We start from the raw sequence: 25037 nt of genomic DNA, 5'->3' as shown, positions 1-25037 counted from the left end.
AAATCTAATCTTTCTCAATTTTAAACTAGTTTGGTGTAATATAATTTAAACTGTGATTTAATCAGGTTTAAAAATGTATTCTTGTTGGTACAACCATGCCATAGTGTTACATCTCACAATATTATTAGCGTTTTTTGTTTTTTTTTACAGTATGTCTTTACCGTGTAGCATCAGGTGCTGGTTTACGGCGGCCTAGTGTGCGCGCCTCCCATATACTGTTCACCATGTGGTTGCCAATGGCACTGAGGACCAGCGTGAGCTCCCGTGGCAGATCATCAAGGTCCAGCGAGCGGACACGCGACAGGTGGGTGCCCAAGTTTCTGTGGATCCCCGAGCACTCGATGCATATGAGAGCGCCCAGGTTCAGACTGGCCCAGGTCGGATCTGGGAAAGAGCACAACAAATTAGACCGCTACATTTGAAACTGGTCTATGTGAAAACGGCTGATAGATTTCTTCTTTTTAAATATGCCAGTTGGCCAAATTATTCCACAGAAGTGTCTAAAGTTGTGTGAAATTCTGTTTGGACAGGTTTTAAAGACAAGCAGCTAAATCTGAAGCCAGTGTGCCAAACAATATTCTCCCCTGAAGCTCTGGCTCTTTAAAATGTTCCAACTTGAGAAGAATATTCAGCATTTGATCTATTTTTGTTTGGTTTAGTGAAATCTAAGACACTGATTTTAATTATGGGGTGTATTACTGAAATTTTGCTGACTGTATGTCTAACTATGGTTCATCATTAGTATGCTTTGCTTGTTACTCTCATGTTGGACTGAAACTAAAAATGTTTCTGTATTGTTTGCTAATTGGCTCATTTACCTTGCAATTAACATTGTAGTAATTGTTTTGGCAGATCATTTTCCTTACGGAGGTAAAAAAAAAAAGTTGTTTCATGGCGTGGATGGCAACAGATGAGGATTTAGAAAAGATTCAGAGAAGCTTTTAGGTAATAAAGTTTAACTACAGTCAGCAAGTTTCTTCAACTTGCCTTCAATATTTCAACAAGTTACACAACATGGATAATAAAAGTGAAAAATAAAGTTTCATCTGCATAAATATTCAAATTCAAAGGACGCACAAAAATCAAAGATAGAATAGTCGTGGTATGAGTCTTTCCCAGTTGCAGTGTTTCTTGTGGGGCTAGATTGTAACTCCATCTTGTCATTTGTCTTTCTTATGAAAATTTCGTGATTTTACAAAATCTGAACTGATAAAAACTAACCATATTTTAAAATATACTATGTTAATAGACCAGTGTGAAGGATTTAGTGGCATCTGTTGGTGAGCTTGTAGATTGCAAGTGACTGAATACCACTCGCCTCACTCTCATGAAACTCACGAGAAACCCAAAAGCCCTGTCAAGAGCCAGTGTTTGGTTTATCTGTTCTGGGCTACTGTAGCAACATGTCGGCCTCTGTGGGGGAGGATCTGCACCCTCTGTAGATATAAAGAACTCATTCTATGGTAACAAAAGCAAAATGACTCTTAATTTTGGGTGATTAACAAAAACAAACTTATGAATATGCCATATTCTGCCAATAAATCCCTCTTAAAGGCACAATATGTAAGGTTTAAAACATTCAAACAACAGAATGTGAAGAAATAACAGTTTTGACATCATGTCTTAAGTTAGCATCCTAACCAGCTAGCCATGGCCTGGCCTATCTAGATAAGATTATTCAGGCCTCCTCATTTAATTTCAGCTAGGAGGTGTGTGCAAGCAGTGGGTTTTCTATAACAAGCTCTGTTAGTGTTTTTTTTTAGCTTAATAATTAAAGAAAATAAACTCACTAAATGTCAGGAGAGGAAATATTCTCATACCTATTTTTCTCATAAAACAGAAACATACAACCGTACACCTTCTGAATTCAAGTTTCACTCTTTCTAAGAACTGAGACAAGCTTAATTACCTTGTTCATTCATTGTAAAAAAAAAAACAAAACAAAAAAAAACACTTAATTTAAACTCGATAGAAACAAAAAACAATCTTGGTTAGTTAACCGACCTAACTAGCTGTCAGCAGCTACAGTTAGCAGCAGTTTGGTGAAATGCTGCCCACTATTTGTTTGGAATATGACAGTTCTTACATATTGCACCTTTAAATCTTACACACTGGATCTTTAAATGTATGCACGGCCTAAAGATGGGCTTATTCGTCAGTCTGAGATGTGGAAAGCTCATTTTACATCTGAATCACCTATTTTTTTCTAACTTTCCAAATGACAGTTCAACAGTCACATCCATTTTCCAGTGATTGGTCAGGTTTGCTCTAGTAGTGTGAAAATGTGCAGAGCCTCAAGTGTTCCACAAAAGATTTTCTCCACATTCTTCACAGCTTCTTGCTCCACCTAAAAAGGCAGCCACTCTAAAAAACTATGGACAACTTGGTTGTTGCATGAAACCTGGCCGATTTTTATATTAATCACAAACTCTGAAAATGGTAAAAAAAAAAAAAGAAAAAAAAAAGAGCAAAGAGGAAATGAAAAGAGCTCTTGAGAGTGATGACACATCTGCAGGGTTGAAATGAGGCGAGATGGCAGTAAAGCACTAAAAGCAGACACAGATATGAATGTGTACGAAGACAAGAAAAGCTACGAGTGTGTGTCACTAACTTGGAGCATCACAGTCAACACAGAAGTTGTTGCCCTTTGCGTTGCGGATCGCTTGCAGAGCCACCGCTTCACTCTGGCTGTTCTTGCGAGCCTGTTGAAAACACACAGTATACAGTTAAAATAAGAGAAACACCAGAAAACAAACCCTCTGTGATATTAGCTTAGCTATCAGCTCTCATTAATAATAACTGATTATAATTTCTTACTCTCCAAGTGAAAAAGCTGTGATAGAAGGCTATAATCATTATAATGACCATTTAAAACTGTAAAAGTATTGGTTTAGGCCTCCTATGACAGACATTTTTTATAACATTAATAAAGAAATGCATCATGGGATTAAAGCAATTATTGAGAATCATTAAATTGGTGGAAATGATCATTTTTGGAGATGATTGAACTAATTCCACATCAAAATGCACTCCCCACTCTGGAGGAGAAACCAGCCGAGTCCATTAGTGGACAGGACCACATACAGTTCTGGAGATGGGGCGGGTTTTGGTAATGGCCAATCTAATTATCTGCCCTCATCCTTTTTAAAAGCAGCAGCCGCAGTAACAGCGTCCTAATGGGCCGAGAAGAGAGTCCGGGCCAGCTTCTCCTGAGAGAAAACTCTTCTTATCCAGGAGTCCCAAGGTGCAAATACATCGCACACAAATATGATTATACGGCCCTCCAAATGTACTCGCAAGGACAGATAGTGTCCCCTTTGAATTTGAATTGACATTTTATGTAGATGAATGAATGTTTCCATGATTACTTTCTGTTGTCTGTATTGTGCTCAGTAAAATAAGTAGAGTGGCCTTCCATTAGTCATATTTAGATACATTTACAGGTATAATTTGAATAAAGCAATAGTGAGTTTAAGCAGATTACAGGACTCAAAGATTGGTTCTAATTTCCCATATAGAAAACTGTGCTTGGAATTTTGAGTAAATCATCCCGCAGACACATCCCTAACAACTCTATACTATACAAATGATTTCAGTTATATTCTGTGTCTATGTGCCAACAAAAGCCTAAAGAATTGTTCTGTAGACTTGCAGTAAGAGGTGGTCTGAGCAGATGGAAACGCAGACTCAATTTCATGCCAATATGGGTGCCAGTATTTCACTGCAACACCTGATCTGCATAAACACAACCTCAGGTGTATGAGTCTGCCCTCCTTGAAGCAAGCAGGGCCACATAATGCTAACAAATGCACATCTTGCGCTGAACGAAAATGGAATTTCAAGCTGCATTTGTGTCTCTACTTGCTTTGTGGCCGCATGAAAATGAAGCCTGTAATGTTTTCCAAGAATACATGCAAGAGAAAGTATTTTGTCATAATATTCATAATATTTTGGCAGTTGTCAATCAAATTATCGCTTTACTGGCACACATAACACAACTGCTTCACACGTGGAGAGAATATGCTTGGAAGATACAGATGCACTATTTTATTATCCCAAATAAATATTAAATATGATTTGTCTGCATCTTTAAAGTCTTTAGGGAATGTGGTGAAATGTTAAAATCATTAAATTTGGTGAAATAGTTATATCAATCTAGATATTTATAAAAATCTTATTAGTAATAATGCCTACTGTACTAATAGAGAAAAGAGATAATTAAAAGAACAAGTGACGCAAATCAAAAGTATAAAAAAGATCACGTGCATACAGCAGGATGTGTTAATCTATACAGTATGTGTGTTTGATTATGCATGTTAATTAATACAGACTTGTATGTATGTTCAAGTACTTGTATATATGTAGTTGTATACACATATCTATCCTGTCTTATCTTGTGCATCAATATAAATGCTTACTGGGCTTCACTGTTATGAAGACATACTTATTTATTTAGTCAGTTTTCTTCTTAATTCTTTTAGTTTTCTTGTTGTTGTACTTTTATAATTAGAGTTCTCATTATTGCAGCAATACAATTAAATATGATTAATTGGGGGTTACAAACCCTGTATAGACATAAAAAATGAAGTTGATTAATGACAAAATATTAAAAGAAGAAATGATCATTATCTAAATACAGTGAGTGAACTGTCTATAGAGAGTGCACTGTGTGGCTTTTGTTCATTCGTGCCTTGTTTTTGCTGCTCTCACACAGCTGCAGGCTGGCCAGGATCTGGCTCTCAATGGCCTGGACCCATGAGTCCCTCTCCTCCACACTCTGGGCTTCAAAGTGCCACGTCTGGCCAGTGCTCGACACGATGAGGAAGTCAAAGTTATCCTCATCTGACACAGAAAAAAACATTAATATGCAACATACAAGACATTTTTCATCAGATGTTATTCAAATGTATGAGGAGAAAATTCATCAATAGTTTTTTAGCATTATGAATTAAAGAGATGCATCAGTACAGTTTGAGTTTGTGTCTAACAACTAGTAAGCATAAGTAAGTCTTCCTATGTTGGTGAACTGCTGAATTATAACTAAAATTTCCATATATGCTGGTAAAATCATTTCGATGTATGGAAAGACTATTAATCAAATAGTTGTAATTAAGCCATTCTACAACAAAAGCTTGATAATATCCTTCATGGCAAACAGACTGATGTGTGCAGAGGGTCAGTCAGAGTTTGAAAGATTCAACATGACAGATCAACATTACCTGTCTTGCTTACGTTTCTTAAGCTACCAAAGCTTTTAAGTTTCCACATTTTGCGCTTGGCTGCATGAGAAGATAGAAAATGTCACAAAAAAGACAACAAGAGAAGGGAAATTATACATATTACAAGTTGAAATCAAATTTAATGTAAATGTATCAATAATTACTATTAGTTTTGTAATAATCAACATCATATAAAAAACATCAGAGACTGATTGTTGCTTGTACTGCTGAAAATAGAAACGCATTTGGCATTCTTAGCTTTTACCATCTGCTTGGCCAATAGTTGCGTCTCCTTTCTGGTTCATGCTCTTCTTTCTGCGATGCTTCTTCCTGTCTGTCACCGGGGAGGAGGAGCCTACGTCTTTGGTGGAGGAGGAACTGGACACACCCTCAACTGCAGAGTCTGGCAACAAAATCACACAAGAACATATCAAATTAAATGCGTCCGGTGAAAAACATGTATGCTGTTAAAGTCAAGGTAGGCAGTTTATTTTTGTCGTCACTGTACAAAAGTTCCATGAAAATCTTGAAGCATGATGTAATTAAAGCGATATGAGACAAAAACTCTACTCCTCCTCTTTTGTTCTGCATTGAGGCTTTAGAAAATGTAGCCTGTGACAAGAGACTTTGGCAAATCACAGGTCGGTAAGATAGTCGATTGTTGAGTCTCAGTATCTGACCTGGGAATGAGACTCAGCAATCAACTATCTTTCTCCAAAATCGCGTACTGCACCTTTACATTAAATATAAGCACAAATGTTCTTTTCCTTTACCCACCAACACTTTGAGCGTGGTTAGACAGTGTAGAGGGACATCGCTGCACGCCTCTGTTACTCCTCAGGAACAGTGCACCACCCAGCCCTTCCATCTCCTCCACTTGCAGGAGGCTGCTGGCACTTACAGGGACTAAAGAGATGATAGCAAGCGCACACTTAATAATAGAATAATTTAGAAAAACATCAATTGAAAAGACAGAGCTGAAATTTAAAACAGATCACTGAGTCTGCATGAACACCAGAGAAAATAAAAGATGCAGAGCACAACTGGAGAAGTTTTTCACGCACTCTTTGTGAAAGTTGTAAAATCCCTTATGGTGCTGTTTTCCTCTTTTGTAAAGATTTTGCATTCCCATGCAATTTTCCCCCTATCTTGTACAGATACTTGACCCTGCCTCACAAAAAAGTATAAATACAAAGAACCGTGCATTTACTGTAGTTCACATTCTCTCTGCTCCCCCCTCACCACACACACTTATTCCTATTCAAGGTCTAACTCTTATGTGCCTCAACTCCACTAAAGACTCAAGCTATGATCAGTCTTTATTTGTCCTTTTGCTAAACCCCTCTTCAGAACAGCAACTGTCAAATCCTAAATTAGCAACCGTGACTGGGCACTGCAGGCCTGTCAAGCTTTAGATCTCTCTACATGTTGAAGAAGTGGTCATGGGGCTCTATGAAGAGCAATACTCTGAGTCTCATGAGTTTGGAGAGTGGCATCTTTTTTTTAGTCTTTCAAAAACTTGATGGATTAAACTTTGTCTTTATCTGCTCTAACATAAGCGTACTTAAACTTAAACTACCTGCAGTAATGTTACACCCAGCCAAACTTGTGTTAGATACCACTATTTTTTTGCCAAACTCATGGCTTATTCCCAGTGATTAAATTGGGATTTGTTACGTAGGAGGTTTGAGGAGGAAGATGTAGGTTGGTGCATCCTCAAAGTAGGCTGATGATGTATTTCAGGCAGGTTAACTTAACGTTAGCACTGATCCTGGCAACTCACTGTGATCATGGTACACCCATGATCACCCCGTGTATACGGTACAACTGTGTCAGCTGATCTGACTTGGTGACTGTCTCAAGGTCCGCTGCACTTAATTTAATCCTTGTGCCTCATTCTTTAAGCATTTATTACTATATTGTGTACGTAGCTGTTAAATAACTTTACATATTTTAGACCCTATGTTTCAAAAATTACTTTGAATTCTTATGTTACATCTTATACTGTTATCACCATAAACTCTGTACGTGCTGTTCGAGAATGACACACGTAGCAACAGTAACCAAGGAAGGAGGAGCTTAATAAAGGGTCAATTTCAGTTTATTCACATGGTGGCCATTTTCCACTGATGTCATGCTCACGGTGGAAATGCTCAAATGTTGTACTGCGGTGCTCTTCACTACAAGTTATATAAATGTAGAGAATCAAACAAATCATTGTCATTTCACCATTTCCTGATTGATCAACAACTGAAATAGCAATGGATAGTAAAAACCTTGAGACATACTTCAAGCTAACAATAGCTAACAATTAGCATTCAGCCACTTCCTAACTGACATAAGTAGTTGACAGTGTTACAAGATACAGGAACGGTGTAAATAAATTCTGAAATATTAACGCACACATTTTTTAAGCCTGGAAGTAAAACATGCTGGATGTAATCATGCCTCTAATGCAGACTAATGTTAATATTAGCTGTCTTGCTGTCTCTTCACCTGACCTCAGAAATGTTTTGGTTAAGTCAGTAATGTTATGTGATATTTTGCTCACTGGAACATGTATTTCTGGGTAATGGTTCATACAGTGTTACATACAACACAAAAGTGTGTTTCAAGCACTTTAGCAGTGAGTGTTTTGCGTGGCAGTAATGACCTTGGTAATGTTAGCTAGGAAGTGGTTGAATGCTAGCATTAGCTGTTGTCTCATGGAAGCAAACGGGTTCAAATACATTGTTTTAGCTTGAAATATGGCCCGATGTCCCTCCACATTTTCACTATCCATTGTCTTTTCAGTTGATCAGTTGAAAGCTCATTTGAGCTTCTCACCCTGAGCATGATGTCAGAGGAAAATGGCTGCCGAGTTAATAAGGTGACTACATAGCCATCCATATAAGCAAAGTTGATTGTTGCGAATACTACTTAGATAGGATCTTTTTGTTATTGATTGACCTGGGCTGACACCCTCGGGTCCTGGCACATCTTTGACTCGTCCATTGAGGCCGACTGGAAGGCCGCAGGTGGGTACAGCACGAGGAGGTCGCTTTCCCGGCACCTTCACTGTCACTCGCAGCAGGTCCATCTCTTTCCCGGGGGCATTCAGCATGTAATCCTGCCAAGCCAAGAATCAGCCATTACCATCGAGCACGAGCTGTCAGCGGTGCTTTCAGCATCATAATGCACCAGAGTGCTCTGTCAACACACTGACTCACATTGACACTGGAGTGATAGGACAGTATGCCGTCGTTGGACAGCGTGACATACTTCTTCTTCCACTCTTTGTTTAGCGAGTTCCCGCTGCGCTTCAGCAAGATGCCCTGACGGAGGTGACAAAACCCAAGAGTGAGAATTTATTGCCAATGTCTTGTGTGTTCATCTCACAGATTTCGGCAGCATGACGACTGCTGGCTGCCAAAAAACTCCCACTCTCCTATTCATCAGGCCAATATGGGAGATCACAACACTTCATCACTCCGCATGATGAAACCGTCTTCACACATTTGGTTTCAAGTGACTGCTGGTGTGATGTCCTCTGCAGAGGGTCATTAGATGCATCATATTTGTTTCTGCATCAAGTGTGAATCAGTATTTTACCTGTTTGATGGGAATTGAGCGTCCACTGCCCATATCGCCCTTGCACTCTGCACTCCTTCTGTTTGAGTCACTGCCTCTACGGCCCTAGAAAACAACACAAGCAATAACTGCATAAGAGGCAAGAAGGGGGTAATTGGTTAAAAAAAAAAAACATAATTTAGAACTCTTCAAGTGTGGACGTTTTTCTTATGAATTGATGCGCATTTCATCACAAAGCCATAAAAAGTATTTGGAAATGTGAATGGAGTTTTCTGCTGACTGCAAAAGCCGACTTATAAACGTAAGCAAAAACTATAGAAATTAATTTAACATCAGTGGCATTCAGCCTCATATTAAAGCTGCACTAATCAGTTATTTCTAGATTAACAATGTTCCTGTCGACCTCAGTAAGTTTCATAGTAAACTGCCAAACAAAGTTCTGGTCATTTCAATGTCATAAATCACTTTTTCAGTTATTTGACGATTTTACTGAGAAAAAGGTTGTTTCATGCATGGTTTGTTTTTCAAACATCATACCTCAAAGAGAATGCAATTATATAAACTACAAAGGGTGACAGGCAACCTCTCTTCACTACAATCTAAAGGTCATTACAAAGTTTTGTATATTTAGGTGAAACAGCATGGGCAAAATACTTGTATGAGGCCGTAACATTTCATACTATGACTATGAGTCATTCCACAAAACTGGTACAATTTGGACACTCCACAACTTTAAGGTCATATTTTCCCACCTCAGGCATTAAATCCCTGTTATTATTATTGCCCAGTATTTTATGATATGGACACTATTAATCTTCAGCTCCTTAATGGTAACTCCTGGAAGCTGTCTGAATTAGATTATTAAATGCATTTTAATGAAATAAAAATGTTTCTACCAATCAGACATCCCTCACAATAATTCAATAATTGCAAGTACAGGAATTACATAAAAGCTCACTTTTGCTAACTTCAGTGGGCACTTTTTGTGACAGTGACCTCATCTTTTTTGTACAAAGATGTGGTTTAAGATGTGGTTTTAGAATCTGAATCAATATTCTTTTGATTGCTCTAAACATTTCAGAAGGAGTTCATAATGTTCACAAACATTCAAATAAAAATAATTAATAAAAACATATGTGTGATAGGGTTGAGATGAGGGTAACAGTCGAAGAGACAAATACAATTTAACATATAAGCAGTTGCTTTTAACTCTCAAATTCACTATAAGATTTTCCCTGCATTGTATTTCATTATGTAACAAAAAAGGGAAAGAATTAAAAAATAAAAAAGACACATAAACATGACTGTTTGGTCTAAAAAACTTGAGGAGTATGTACCGCAAAACGAGAGGTGCGTCTCCGGGTGGCACTGCGGACTGACCCGGGCGTTGCACTTTCCTGTTTTTCCCCTCTTGCTGTCCTGCCAATCTCTTTATGGCTGATCACAGGCGTGGAGGGAAGTGATGAGGAGTAATCACTGCTCTGACCACCGTTACTGGCCTGAAGAGAGGAAAGAGTCGGAGCAGGAGAGCAATGAATGAAGCGATAATTGTGCAGAGTAGGGAGATAAATAAGGAAAAACAGGCAGAAAGTAAGACTAAAAATGAACAATATAATTAGTGAGATACACAAACAAGATACAACTTAGTACCATTTTTCAGTCAGTGTGGAACAAATTATTAAAAACAGTTTTACCTGCCCTGGAAAGACGCCGGACACTGGGGTGGAGCCTCCAGAGTGACTGGGAGAGTTGGGAAGAGATTTACAGGAAGCCAGTAGTGCAGCTTGCTTCTTGGCTGCCATGATCTTCTGAGCAGCTGTGGGACAAAAAAAACCCCTAAAAATGACCCTTGAAAAGGACACATAACCTTTGTATTTTCTGCTTCGTGTGGGACACATACCATCAGTGAAGACTCTGTTTACGTTGAGGCCGTACGTTGCACAGGTTTCATAGTAAGTGCAGCGCCGCACGTCTGAGCAGAGCTGTCTGGCCCTGGCGTCATCTATTACTCTGGGGTTGGTGCTGCTGATCTTATCTAAAAACAGCCCAAATTACAAATGCACTAAAAGTCCACCTCTGCAAACATTTGAAATGAAAGCACATGTTGTGTGTGAGTGTCTCACCCTGAGTGCCGACCACTATGAAAGGTATCTCAGAGACAGGCCGGTGGACGGCGAGCTGGTGGTAGATTTTGTAAACTTCCTGGAAGCTGGCCTCATTTTCCAAACTGAAGACTAAGATTACTGCATCCACCCAACTTGCAAACTGAAGAGAAGGGAGGAGGAGAGGAGTGGCACTCAAAAAGCATAAGAGCAGACAGCTGGTAAGAACTAAATTACACTACAAGTTGAGTTAATTAAGTTTGCTTTTACCAAGTTCAATCAGTTAACAACACACCTGAGCACCTGGGAGCTCTGTCTCTTCTCTGATTATCAGCAGGTGGCTCTGTCCGTCAACCAGGACGTCCTTAATGTACTGGCGTCCTGTAAATACAGAGTAGAAATAAACAAGAGTTGTTACAGACCTTTTTCCCAGGGCCTTGCCTTGTTGCTGGATTATCTAAAAGGCATACAGCCGGCTTTAATGTAAAATAAAATAGATTCTACAATACAGAGTTTGTCAGTTATGTACTGACAATGTCAGAAAAAGCATACATAAAAATGGACAACATAACAGCTCCCTAAAAGTGAAGCCAAAACACCTAAATCTCCCCCTGGTGGTTGGCTGCAGTATAGGTCAGAAACCCCTCCCCTTCCATGTTAGCAGATGGGACATGGGCCAGACTAAAAAACCAAATACATGTTAAATAGATTTCTTCCAATGATGTTTTCTGTCATTTTAGGCAGTTCTAATCACACTGATGTTTGTTCAAGTGTTCATTATTCTGATTAGTTTGGTTTAATGAGTTTTGATTTGAGTTTCATATCATGGTAATGTTAGATGACAGTTGAGCCTTGCTTGCTTGCAGCTGTATGGGCAGAGCCCTGATCACCACTGTGTAGACTCTGGCTCTAAATCATGTCACCTGCGCAAGATGGCAACACTCATATTGAGATATTTTGGCTTCATTTACAATAGGAGGGAGAGAAGACATGTCCTCCATCTTTGTTACAGTCAGTATTGAGGGCATGTAAAACCAACCTTCAGCATTCTCCAGCTGCAGGTAACTTCCTGTCAAGTGTCTGTGGACCAGTGCAGACTTCCCACTGCACAGACCTCCTAAAACCCCCTGCAGAGCACACACACACACACACACACACACACACACACACACACACACACACACACACACACACACACACACACACACACAGAAAATATGAATTTAGTGTTAAATCCCACTCACCTGTTTGTAAAAGTTATGTCCTAATGCTTACCAGGTGAAGCTCCTGTATAGTTTGGCTCATGGTCCATTCTTGACTGCTGGTGCATGCAGCTGGAGACAAAAATTAACATAATAAAATCAGGAGAGGGTACCAATTAATAAAAAGCAATGCACTGTAATGATTTGATGTATTGCTAATTTGTTATGCAGCAAGATACAGGATATAAACTATAGATAAGACAACTCTGGAGTTGCTCTTAGCTGTAAGTGGACATTTATGGTTTTCCACACTGCAAGTCTTTGTGTGAGGTCGGGCAAGGCTATGCTAGACTAGGCTAAAAAAAAACTTCCTTCATCTATTTCTGTACTGGAAACACAACTGTCATCAGCTCTCTCATCTGACTGTGAGCGAGACAGATAATTATTTTTAAAAATGTCAGACTGCTTCAAGAGGTGGGTCATATGGGGCCTCTAGTGGTACAAACAGGTAACAATGGCGATTAGCCTCCAATAAAAGCAAAAAGAAAAACACCTTTTAATGACTTCAAAAGTTAATTACTTGTTGCATGTTGTCAGCATCCAAACTTCCACGGACATATCCATCCATCCATGAGTCTGGAAAATGAGTAAAGTAGCCAACTTGCATATCTCTGATCAAGCTAACAAAAAAGCTAACAAAGCTAAGTTTTACATATGTTGCAATGGTCAATTTCAGTTTAACAGTCAAGTAAAAGTAATTTATAAATCTGCACGGAAGTATAAATTGCTAATCAAAAAAAAAAAATCATCTCTGAAGTTACAATGGGGAGTGAAGGTCTGTTGTGAGGTTAATTTTGGGGTTAAAGCAAAGATTAGCATAACAGATTAACCATAACAGCTTTTGGGTTACAGCTCTGCTAGTTAATGCAAAAAGGAAGGAGATGACTCAATGTGAGGCACTAAGAACATCAGGCTCAAAACACTCTGTGTGACACAAGATGTAAGTCACCGCCTCCAAGGTGAAATACCAAGTTTTTAAGAAGTCCCATTAAGTTAAGTGAAAAAACAAGACTATTTCCCCAAAATGTTGGCATGCTCCTTAAAAAGAGTGATTGCTGACTGCTGGCCTGGTTTGGTCTGACAGCCTGTGGACACAGTCAAGAGAGCCAGGGTGTCCAAGTCTCCCCACGGAGGCTGCAGCTCCCAGACACTGAGTACCCAGAAAATTCAATCAAGTGTACAAGTGTGCAAGTCTGCATGAGTTAGTGAGAATGCCAGATATCCTTGGTTTACCCTCACATTGTTAGACACGGCACTTACTTGCTTTTCACAGTGGTTTGTCTGCAAACAAGTCCTCCTAGCAAGTCATTCATTATTTTATTCAGCCTTGAAAATGTATTAATCTTAAGAATTCAGCCAGCTGTGCTGAGATTAATTCATCTTGTTCCCAGAAACATTTCATGAATTTTATAGAAGTTAGTGCCAACAGAAACAAAACAGAATATGACACTTAGTGCTGAATGCGGTAAAGAAATTCACACCTGATTCAAAAAGACTTTTGAAAGGAGCAGGTTTGCACCAGAAACAAGCCAAATAACCTAAAATAAAAATTAATTTCTGCAGTTTCCCCAAAAAAGCTTTGAGCTATTATTGTCCATTATTGAGTCTTCCAGACGCTTAATACTTTAGCCTTATCTAGTATTGTTGACTTGTATTGACTGTAATTTCTAAAATACCCCATAAATAGAGAAACCTGCACTGGGAAAGGTGAAATTATTGCAGTGGTGATTTTTTACTTGTAAAAAAAAAAAAGTCTTTGGGGCTTAATCTGGGACCAAATTACTTGTCAAGATGGATGTTTTCATACTGAATGATCAATAATAGGATTCTGGTTATTTAACTGTGCAGCAATATTTTCTATCAGTCAGAAAGCAAATGGCTCTTTCAGAAACGATAGCATGTAACTGCTGTTAAGTGACTCATCTGGTTACAGAACATCATGTTTATGTTGAGGCATCAGCTGCATCCCCAGAGATGAGCAACCTCATTCCTCTGTCAGCTCTTATAGTCTTTGAATTGCATTTGCATCAGAATTTCACTAAATCTAATTGCTGATTGTATAAAACAACTCTATAGAGACGCAAGCTTTCATTTAAACAGAGAAAAGTGTAATGTGTTTATTTAAATGCACTTCATTTCATTGTATTTTTACATTTACATTACTGAACTGATCTATAACCCTTTATTGAATGTTTAACAACTCAAATAGACCTGTGCTTGTGTTGGTTTTCTGGCTTTGGTTTTTGTGATAAGGAAATCCGCCTGGCAGTGACAACACGATGACTGAGTGTTAATATTAAAAAGCTACATTATGTTCCAAGTGTCATGATGATAAATAATTGTGAGATTATGGCCAAATATATCTACTTCATTGCTTAGCTGGGATCATAATGATCCTCCAGCTGTGGGGGTTTATAACGTGGCAGTCAGTTTCGTAAGTAATGCTTTATCAGATTTGGCACTGACACACTAAAATAAGACTTTACCTCATTACATGACAAAAAAGCCTAGTTGCATGTATTACTGGTGTCACAGTGCAGGAGTTACAACACTGTTGCAGAGGTTTAAATTTATTCTTACTCTTAGTTTTACTACTCCATAGCTCATCCTCTAATTTAATTCTGAGGTCATGGATATATTTCTGTTCCACACTCTACAGAAAATATCAATCACAGCTCTGTTCCTCTCTCATATTCAGCCATAAAGTTTTTTTTGCAAAGAAACGATTCAGCCAGTACATAATTACACCTCCACTAGTTTCAGGCTTTTGCATAACAAGTCTCTTGAAATACAGTGGAAACCTCTTCTAACAATCCGTCTCTCAGGGTCATATTGACCACTATAAACGGATGATTATTATAATTGATTTTTTTCCTCATAGATATTACCATCAAATTAACATTTGTATATTTATTACATGAATATGAAGTAATGAAGTGGGCAGCTCCGCTATTTACTGAGTTTTAATAGCCGTTTCAAAATACAGCACAGCTGTTTCAAACATTTTTCAGTTTATTATACAAATTAAATTACTGTACCATATACAATTCAAATGCACTATAATTCAGTACAGTACTGTATATAAAATATGGCTCACTGCAGTTTCACTGCTGTGACTGGCTGGTTCGTTTTTGGAAGTTTGTCATAAGTTTTGAGAAGGCTGTGTTTGTCTTTTTCTGTCATGATTTCAACGTGTATGCAGCAGCCTCAGGTAAAAGCTGGAAGCTGATGGGTAACTGCGAGATGAGGCATCATGGGAATAAAGTTAAGAATTAGATAAGTTTTAAAAATTTCAGTAACAGTTTATTTGAAGGGTCACTCATAAGACTGTCATGACACCTTTGAGTTTTTATAAATATTTATGACAGCTATCATTAGTCATTTGGTCAGTTATATAAATTATGTAATTTTTAATAGAAAGTTGAGATTGTTTGAGGTGTCTTTGTTATAACAGCTTGACATTAATTAAGCCAATAATGTCTTTGTTATGACAAAGAAACTCAGACTGTTTAGCTTTATCTTAACATGACATTAAACTGTCTTATTGGTTTTGACACTGGCTGTCATGAGACCATTATAAGTGTGTCATGATTATTTTCCTTAAGTAAAGCAGTACATTTTGGACTTGTCACAAAGATGTCATTAAGTTTCACTACACTGTCAAATGTATTTGTAATGGTGTCATGGAGAATTTCCTGGATTTGAACTGAAGTGGTACCACTTGTACTTGTCATAAAGATGTGATTAAATGTTATAAAACCAGAGTTACAAAATGAGCAGATAGCGGTTAGCTGGTTTACTTGTTGCTAAAGGAGGCTAAGTCCTGCCTGCTGTTATCTGTAACTGGTGGTAGCTAGTTAGCTCAGTTAGCAGTGGAGCAAGCTGCCTTTTTATCTGACGCAGCTTTTTGTAACAGTGTCATGAACAAGTTTCTGGACTGTCATTAAATATTGTAAGGCCAGTTTGATGACAGAATACATTACCAATTACCTGATTTAGATTAGAGTTACCTGATGGAAAGTTAGTGGTTAGCTGGTTTACTTGATGCTAAAGTGGGCTAACAGCTGTATGCTGTTATCTGTACTTGGTCTAAGAAAGTTAGTTGCTTAATTGTCAGACTCTGTATCCCATCCCTTTTTGCTTTGTACTCTGATAACTGTTGAACAATTTGGTACCTCAATCAACTTTCTCCTTTTCCTGTAAAAACAATTAGGGTCACATTTTTAAGTTAGATAACTAGAAAGCCAAAATTAGCATAATACTAGCTTACTAGCTAGCTAGTGATTGTTACAGACTAGCAAGCTAGCAACAAGACACCCAGCAATGTCTTTTAACCATCGTCAGAATTTGGTTTTCTTTTCAATAGAGACGAATCAGCACATAGCACATTAAAGTACAGGAAAAAGGAAAGAAGACTGAGGTAGCAAAGTTAAGCTGGACTAAGGAAGGGTCAGATGTCTCAGCCCCGGGGTGCCAGGAACCAAACCAGCAAGAAAAACACCTCGGTATTGTATTCGCCACAGTCCACAGTCTGTCTGTTTTTTTCCTTGGTTAATGCCATTGTTGTCATAACATAGACATTGTTGTCTTGATTAACGTCAAGTTGTCATAACAAAGACATCTCAAACAATGTGAACTTAAAATTAACATAACTGCCTGAATAACACTCAATAACAACAATCATAAACATTCATTAAGACTCCTTCATGTTCATTGAAAGTGTCATGACATGGTTATGAAAGTGTAATGACAGTCACCCCCACTGTAAATAAAGTGTTACCAAAACTTTTTACATGTTGTCATGTATAAAAAGACCACATGAACACTGTACATGGAATTATTGTGAATTATTTAAACAGCACTTGTGATTATGTCCAAACTTTTTGATCCATAAGTGGTTTTCACTGTAAAAATACAGATGAGGTCACTGGTGTCAAGAATATGACAATCAAAACAAGCTGACTTCTTTATTCTATATTTATTCTATATATTATATTTATTACTTTATTCTATTCTATATTTTCCACTATTGATGGACTTTTTTTTTTTTTTTTACTTTTAAAGGTTGAAGTTCTACGTTAAAACACTTTGTGAGAATATCTTTGTGGTGAGATTGCACTTAACATTCAGATTGGAGTGCCTTTGCTCTAACCTGAGTAGAATTACAGCCAAGGTGCCTCAGTGAATGGACATTCAATAAAACACAGACACACACACAGACAACCATGAAGGACACCACGCACACACATCTGCAGATATGAGGCTGAATAGAGAAAGAAAAATGACAAACACACATACACACACGCACACACTCTGAAGCTGCTGGGTCACGTTGTGTTCGGGTGGAGCCACAATGTCCACCACCTCTCTTGGGGGACAGTCAGATTCTAACTTTAAACCCCCTCATTCCCATCTTTGGGCAATCCCCACGCCCCCACACTCCCCTCCATCAACAGCGTCACACCACAGACCAAATAGCATCTCTCACGGCTTGCTGTTGCCATGGCAACTCCATTTTCCAGAAGCCTCCAGCCCGGGTCTCCATACAATAAATGGTCTCTCATGGATACAGCGACGTTTGTGTGCGTGGAGCAGAGACACGATGTCCACCTGTGCATGGATCATGCTGAAAATATGCAAGTGTGTGTCTCTACACATTGTGACAACGCTGATCAATGTCTCTGGATTAAATCTGATCAGTAATGTTCAATATATCTTCAGAATTCTGACACAACATGCTGAAACAACACTTAAACACAATATAGCATTGACGAATGAATAGGCTCCATTTGAAGGCTGATTAACTCCATGCACAGAGCAGGAAGTAGCAGGTTCCCGCTCTCTCCTCACTCCTCCGATGAACACGGCTCTGTGTATCCCCAACCTTAATTATTCATGTCCCACTTACTACTGACAAATTATTCAGAGCTTACTCCGACACCACACTCTCTGTCAAAGGTGATTTCCTTTAGAATATATCAATAAAGATTAAAGATTTATAAGTTTGCATAATTTCCTTTATTTCAAATAGAGACGTCTAAATTTTTCATCAAGTGATTTTGTACTTTTTGACAAGACTGAACTAAATTCTATTTGTTTGATTGTCAGGATTAGGGGGAATCGAGATCCAGAACATTAAGTACTTGATAAATCAAAGTACTGAGACAGATCAGCATCTTTAACCCTCTTCATGATTAAACTGACAGTGAAGCCGATAAAGAACACTCTGTACTAAATTTTAAAACTTCATCTGCAACATTAATAAAGTTGTTTTTTTTTTTAAGTTACATATAAACAAAATTCCCTTCATTTCTCTTGGAGGTCTATAGGATCCTCTGAAATAAATCCAGCTTTTGCCAAAGATGATGAGTGACTGCACACATTTTTATTGGAAATCTATGGATCATCATAGGGCTACAACAATTATTCATATTATCAGTTAATCTGAGAATTTTGTGCAATTGATTGTTTTGTCTATGAAATGTCAAAAATAGTCAAAAATGCCTGGCTAATTTTGTCCAAACACCAGTCCAAATCCCAAAAATCCTTACTATCAAGTAAGACAAAGGAAATCAGCAAATCCTCCCAATTGAGAAGCTAGAAACAATGAATATTTTGGTATTTTTGCTTGAAAAATGACAAAGGATTAATCAGTCATCAGAGTAGCTGCTGATTCATTTTTTCACCTCACTGAATTAACTATTTAACTCATTGTTACCTAATAATGTTTCAGATCTGGATCACTTAAGAATCAGAGTCATGGTTTAACCATTTGTGTCACGATGGAGTAACAGTAAAATAAAAGCCACATAACTTTTGCAATCTCATTGCCTGTTTGACAACTTTTAAAGCTGTGGTAGGCAGTTTATTTTTACCATCATTGGGCAAAAGTTCATAAAGCATAATGCAATAAAACTGGACTTCTGCTCCTCCTCTTGGCTCCGGATGGGACTATGGACAGTCACAGGTTGGTAAACATCAAAATATTTGATGAGCTGAGAATGAGACCCAGCAATCAACAATCTCTTATCTCTAACAAACTTTCTTCACTTTTTTTTTTTTTAACATTTGTTCTGTTGTTTCCCTCTGCAGCTCCCATGAAAGATCTTCAAGTGTTTTTTTAATCAGCCTGTGTTGCATTTCAATTAGATAGAGGAGCAGCTCATTATTAGACAGATTGTCAATATATTTTCTCCAGATGTAGTTACTGTGTAGCCTTAAGAATTAGTTTCAGACACACCGAGAGTTTCTCCAAATCCTCACCAAATCCCTCAAAGACATGAAAGGTTACCTGGACTTGATCTCAGACAAGCTTTCAGTCACATCAGCTGCAGTTTAACACAAAACAAGTGTATGAGACACACCTCATCTACAGCAGCTTATTCTAACTGAAAATAACCACAGAAGACACTTTAAGTGCTATAACCACATTCAAATCCACTCTGCATAAAAATAAGAATGATAAATCTTTGCCCGCCAGATAACTGAATATTGCAGTGTACAATATGTAAATTCTGCTGCTCTCTCACATTAAAATAATAACAAAACACATAGTTTGATGGCATCTGAAGTACCATGGGATCATGGGAGTTGTTTTCTTTACTGTTAAACAACCACCATTACAGATAAGGATCTATCGAATGTGACTGGCAGAAATCACGTTCATGTACAAGGTAATATTAAAGTTTTATTTAACATTTAGTTAACATTTAGTTATGTTTGCAGACTTCCTTCCTCACTCTGACATCTGACATATGTCGTGTTTCCTAGAAGTCTTAGCTGCTAGCTAGCAACAGCTAGCAGCAAATTCACTGTTACCATAAAGATTTCTCTATGTCTATGATTTTGTATAATTTAGGCACAGAACTCAATAAAATATATAACATATGTCTCCTGTTTTAGACATTTCAATGCAGAAATGTTGCATATTACAGCTTTAAGTAAATTAATGAATTACAAGAGCATTACTAGGACTAAATAGCACATTTTTTGGTTTAGGTCCACACATTTCCCCAGGGGACAATGTAAGCAACAATAAATGTGTAATCCTGTGTAATCACATTAAACAAAATGGTCTTCTGAGTCACTTAAATTTACACCCAAGTGGGCACTGAAGGGTGAACTTAAACAACAGATGTGAGTAGTTGTTTTTTTGCCACCAAATTCTTCAGAGTTGCACAGAGTTGAATGTGTTGGTTCATTTGACCAACTCTCCTTAAAGTATGTAGAGCACTGTGTGGCTCAAAATGACTAAGAAGAGACAAAATGTATGAAATGTGAACAGAAATGCTGGCATGAAACACTCAGCCGATTATTATTAGGGCTGCACAATTAATCAAAATATTTTAAAAATCACAATGGCCAAATACAATATCCAAATCACAGAAGCTGTGTTTTTTGATAAAAGAAAAATGAAGAGAGGAGATGTTTGGTACAGACCTCAACAAATGTCAAATAACTGGTATTTTTATAGTTGTTTTTTCAGAGAAAATGAAAAATGGAATACAAAAATTCCCGTTGATCATAAATCATATTACAATCACAGCATCTGTCAAAATAACTGCAAAATAATTTTTAACCATGTTGTGCAGCCCTAATCATAACTGTGTATTTGACATGAAAAGCTTATCATAGAGGTCTGTGCTCAGCAGCTACATGAGGTGGCCTTACCTTCCTCCTCACTTGAGCCTCTTTCGACAGCTGGATAGAGGGGAGGTGCGGCGTTGGCACTGGGCGATGCAGCTGTACTTTTGGTGAAAATACCACTAATAAACTTCAGCATCTTCCGGTCGCGGGGAGGAGCTCGCTGGATCGTTCCTGCCTGGCTCTCCTTCCCCTTCTTCAGATCGTCAGAGAGGGAATGTAGGTCGCTGTTGTCCAGAGTACGACTTGTACCTTTTCTCTGAGGCCTGGACATGTCGGTGGCAGGAGGAGGCGCAGGTAAGGATATAGAAACCGTCTTAAACCTCTCCCCCTGAGGACTGTCCCTGGTCATGATGCCTGAAAATCCTCCGCTCATGGGAGCTCCGGGGCGGATGAGTGTGCCCCTGCCATCACTGTCGGCCCAGGATGCCCTGTAAGGCCCCAGAGTTGTAGCTGCCATTAAGGGGGACTGGTCCCCGATACGGTTATCCCTTTTATCCAAAGTCTTCGCCGAATGATACAGGCCCGTGTTGGCCTCTCTGACTTCCCTCCAGCAGGCGGAGTTGCCTCCTGTGTGCGACCTCATCAGGACTTCAGGACGCTGGCTGACCTGTGGCGGGATGGAGAAAGGGAGGCTGCAGCGTGAGCGGCTGTTCAAGTCTGCTCCATTCTCACCCTTCAGGAACAGCATGGGGGGCTCTCGGTAGAGCTCCGTCTTGGGGCGCAGGGCCTCTGAGCGAGGCCCCTCTCTACGCACAGTCCCCTCAGAGGTCGTCCCACTGTACACTTTGACCATTTGCCTAACAGGTGCATGCACAAAAGAAGTGTCTTTGCTTTTCCCAACTGACATGATGTCTTTTTGGTGTCCATGAGTGTCCTTCCTCTCAAGCTTCCCCCAACTGTCAACAGGGCTGCCATATTTGACCTGCACCTGCTCAACTTCTTCTCTTTCCACCACCTGTGTGGTCTCTCTCTCCACCACTTCCTCCTTTTGAGGGACATTGCACACCTCCTTCTCTATCTCTTCCTCTTCCTCCTCCTCTTCCTTCTTTGGGCTCCCTTCCCCCTCTGGAAGAGCCTCCTTGTGGCTCCCTGCTACATCCTCCTCTGGCACAGCCTCAACCTTCACCAGAGTGAGGGAGATGAGGTAGGTGGTGCGTCTCTGTGGGTTGCTTGCCTTGCTCATCGGGACGGCAGCAGACTTCAGCACAGTGGCACCTGCTCTCTGACCTAGCCAGACCTGCACACCTCAGTCATGGCAACTGGGACAAGACTGAAGACGGAGGAGAGAGAAAATCTGAGATCAAACACCTGATCAAACCTGGTGAAGATGATTGTGTGTGATAGCAGGCCCGTGCACTTGACAGGAACACCCTTTTAAAATATAGACATGAAACAAGGATTGCTTCGAATTGCAAATTTGCAGAATATATTTAAAAGGCTGACCCAGTGGTGAAACAAGTCTAGACTGTTTTTTTTAATGCCTCCATTAATCCTCCTCAATGCACACCGCTACTACTGCCTTCTACCACTGATTCATTCATAATCCTCCCCTCTCTTTGCTTTGCTTTCCTTCTAATTCTGCACAAATCTGACATGCAGACACACAGATAGACAGAAGGAGACATTTCTCTTTATTGTGTTGATGTCTGAGCCTGGAATTATGCAACAGTCAATGCATTCGGTTGATCCGGTTCTTGATAAGGACTTCAAATGAATAATGCCACCTTACTACAGTATATGTCTTGGCTTTGGCTCATATCATTACCTTCATTTTTCCCTGAAGAATATCCATTGCACAGTTGCTTGATGAAGAATTTATCTCGCCATCAGATCACCATTCACATCAAACAAGGCTGAGAGAAAAAAAAGGGAAGCTCCAGCTGATGAGTCCGAGAGAAAAACAGGTGAAAGGGAACAGGGTGCAAAATATCAAAATGGAAAATCATTCACTTGTCACGAAGCGTCTGGCAGCTGGAGCCTCCATTTGACAATGTCATGCATAAAATTATGTATGCACGGTGTGAGGGTCACTGGAAGATGCCGAAAAACATCTGTTGTTATGTCTCCAGAAGATTTTTTTTTTAAGATGAAGTAGCTGGATTTACCCAACCCCAGAGCAATGCTTCCTTGTGCCTGTATCCCTCCTCTGGAGAGCAGCTCCTCTCGTTCACCGCATCCTCTCCTCCGAGTGCCTCATCCAATTAGCAAGTCAATAAAATGTGTCTGTGAGGCAGAGGAAGCCCACCAGCTCACCACAGCCCCTCCTCCTTTTTTTCCCTCTCCTCTCGCTGCCACAGAGCCTTGCAGCCCCCCTGCTAGCCCGCCGTTAGCCTGCCGCACACCCAGCTCCACATTGGATCCAGCTCCGGCAGAGAGGATGGGGATGAGAGGCTCGCAGTGAGGTGGTGGTGATGCTGGTGGTGGTCCTCGCCTTGCACACGTTCATCAGATTTTTATCTGTGTCGACAAAACAAAAGAGACAGGGGGGAGAAAAGAAAGAAAAAACCCTCAGCTCTGCTCCTGCCAATGCATCTGCTCCTCTGTCTCCAGCTCTTTCACTCCTCCTCTCCTCTTCCAAAGCGATTTATGGGCAGCTCCTGCTCTCTCTCCTCTGCCTCACTGTCTGTCCCCTCTGAGGAAGAAAGTGAGGATGCACACAGGAAGGAAAAATCTGGATGTCTATGGATCATTGCAGCAGGGCATAAAACAGGAAGAGGATAAAAATTATGTAGCAAGAGAAACTGAATTAAGCAGCATGTAATTAAACTCCATGGAGAGGAAACTGAAGATACTAATTTGGGTGTGCAGGTGATGATGCAGGACAGACAGTGGAAGAATATAGACAAGAGGGAAGGAATAAAAATGAACAAAATATTTCTCTTTTCACAACACAAATCTCTCTTCAGGGGGAAGAAGCCACTTTTCTTCCCTCTCTGCTCGTCTCCTCACCATTAACCTGTCAACATCTAAAAAAACATGATTCAAAAATCAAGTTAATTAGCAGGGTTGTTTTTTTACAGCTAAACATGAGTTCTCCGAACCTCTAAAAATGAATTTAAAATTTTGAGTAATCAAAACAGCAATTACAACTAAACAAGATTAATCTGTAAACCTTACAGGGGAAACTAAGCAAACATAGAAGCTGGTGTAAATATCTGCTCTGGAATATGGATAAAGATTATATGAGGATGAATATTTTACATGGCCTGCTTTTAGATTCAAGTAAATACTGTGGGTCTATTTAGGTCAGGAAAACAAATGTTAGATGTGTAGATGTGTAGCTCAGCAGCGTAAATATTCTTTTTTAACCATAGGTTTTTCTTAGATTTTTTGTATTAAATCAATTTGTGGAATGTTGCCTCTTATTTTGATGAAACACTGCTAGCTAATTGTTTATTTTGGCTAAAAAAAAACCAAAAACAGTTAAAAGTCAAGTGCGGCTGAGTGGAAAATGTCATTGCTTAAAAAATTAGTTTGACATTTTGGGTTATTAGTTTATTTTGTTTTTAAAGCAGAAGATCGATGCCACTTTCATACCTTAAAGCTAAATATGTAGCTGGAGCCAGCAGTCGGCTAGGTGAGCTTAGCATAAAGATGGAAAACGACTAGCCTTGTCATTTCTTAACACGGATTCAGTGAGATATCACATGTTAATTAGCTTTAGAGTTGCTGGTTTACACTTTTTGCTAACCAGCTACTGACTCTGGCTACATACTTAGCTTACATGTGTGAAAATAGTGTCAATCTGCATTTTAACTCTCAGAAGGAAAGCCGGCCAGCAGCTGGTTAGCTTAGCTTAGCATACAGATGGGGAATGGGAAAACAGCTATAGCCTTGTAATTTTTACACTTTGGCCTTTGCAGATTATACAACTGATTAACAGAGATATAGTCTGTTAATTAGCTCCAGTGGTGCTGGTTTCCACTCTTTATGCTAAGGTAAGCTAATCGGCTGCTGGTGGTAGCTTCTTATTTACTGTCCAGACATGAGAGTGATTATCAGTGTTATCATCTAACTCTCAGCTATATAAAGTCAATAAGCATATTAATTTAAAAAAAAAGGTCTCAACATATACTCTGTATGAATGTGTGTCAATTTAACATGATATTCTTTTAAATTGCAGAATATTGTTTTTTTTGTAGTAGTAGTAGTTAAAGGCACAATATGCAGGATTTGTCATTGCTGTAAATGCACCATTCAAAGTTGGCCCCTCCTCCCTGGTTCAGAGGGTGAAAGAG

At 39.1% G+C, this 25037-nt stretch overlaps 1 protein-coding gene across 1 annotated transcript in view; it reads right to left on the bottom strand.

The window, feature by feature from the left end:
* LOC146331521 (arf-GAP with GTPase, ANK repeat and PH domain-containing protein 1-like) overlaps positions 1 to 23374 on the bottom strand; it is a 28821-nt gene extending 5447 nt beyond the window's left edge. The window contains exons 1-18 of the mRNA XM_084732158.1: positions 22565 to 23374; positions 20824 to 22069; positions 12167 to 12225; positions 11931 to 12018; positions 11187 to 11272; positions 10913 to 11054; positions 10690 to 10824; positions 10484 to 10605; positions 10127 to 10288; positions 8811 to 8894; positions 8429 to 8533; positions 8169 to 8328; positions 5997 to 6125; positions 5485 to 5622; positions 5220 to 5279; positions 4691 to 4842; positions 2612 to 2702; positions 162 to 384 (exon numbers count right to left, since the gene is read on the bottom strand). Of these exons, the coding sequence (XP_084588284.1) occupies positions 162 to 384; positions 2612 to 2702; positions 4691 to 4842; positions 5220 to 5279; positions 5485 to 5622; positions 5997 to 6125; positions 8169 to 8328; positions 8429 to 8533; positions 8811 to 8894; positions 10127 to 10288; positions 10484 to 10605; positions 10690 to 10824; positions 10913 to 11054; positions 11187 to 11272; positions 11931 to 12018; positions 12167 to 12225; positions 20824 to 21982 (3095 nt within the window). The 5' untranslated portion in view covers positions 21983 to 22069; positions 22565 to 23374. The remainder of the gene's footprint in view (positions 1 to 161; positions 385 to 2611; positions 2703 to 4690; positions 4843 to 5219; positions 5280 to 5484; positions 5623 to 5996; positions 6126 to 8168; positions 8329 to 8428; positions 8534 to 8810; positions 8895 to 10126; positions 10289 to 10483; positions 10606 to 10689; positions 10825 to 10912; positions 11055 to 11186; positions 11273 to 11930; positions 12019 to 12166; positions 12226 to 20823; positions 22070 to 22564) is intronic.
* Between the last annotated feature and the right edge of the window lie 1663 nt (positions 23375 to 25037).

This window comes from Lutjanus erythropterus, chromosome 2 (genome assembly GCF_056507025.1).
Source record: "Lutjanus erythropterus isolate fLutEry1 chromosome 2, fLutEry1.hap2, whole genome shotgun sequence".
In the NCBI taxonomy this organism is placed as follows: Eukaryota; Metazoa; Chordata; class Actinopteri; order Lutjaniformes; family Lutjanidae; genus Lutjanus; species Lutjanus erythropterus.
The sequence above is the reverse complement of the archived record's forward strand: the minus strand, read 5'-3'. Positions and strand labels throughout refer to the sequence as shown.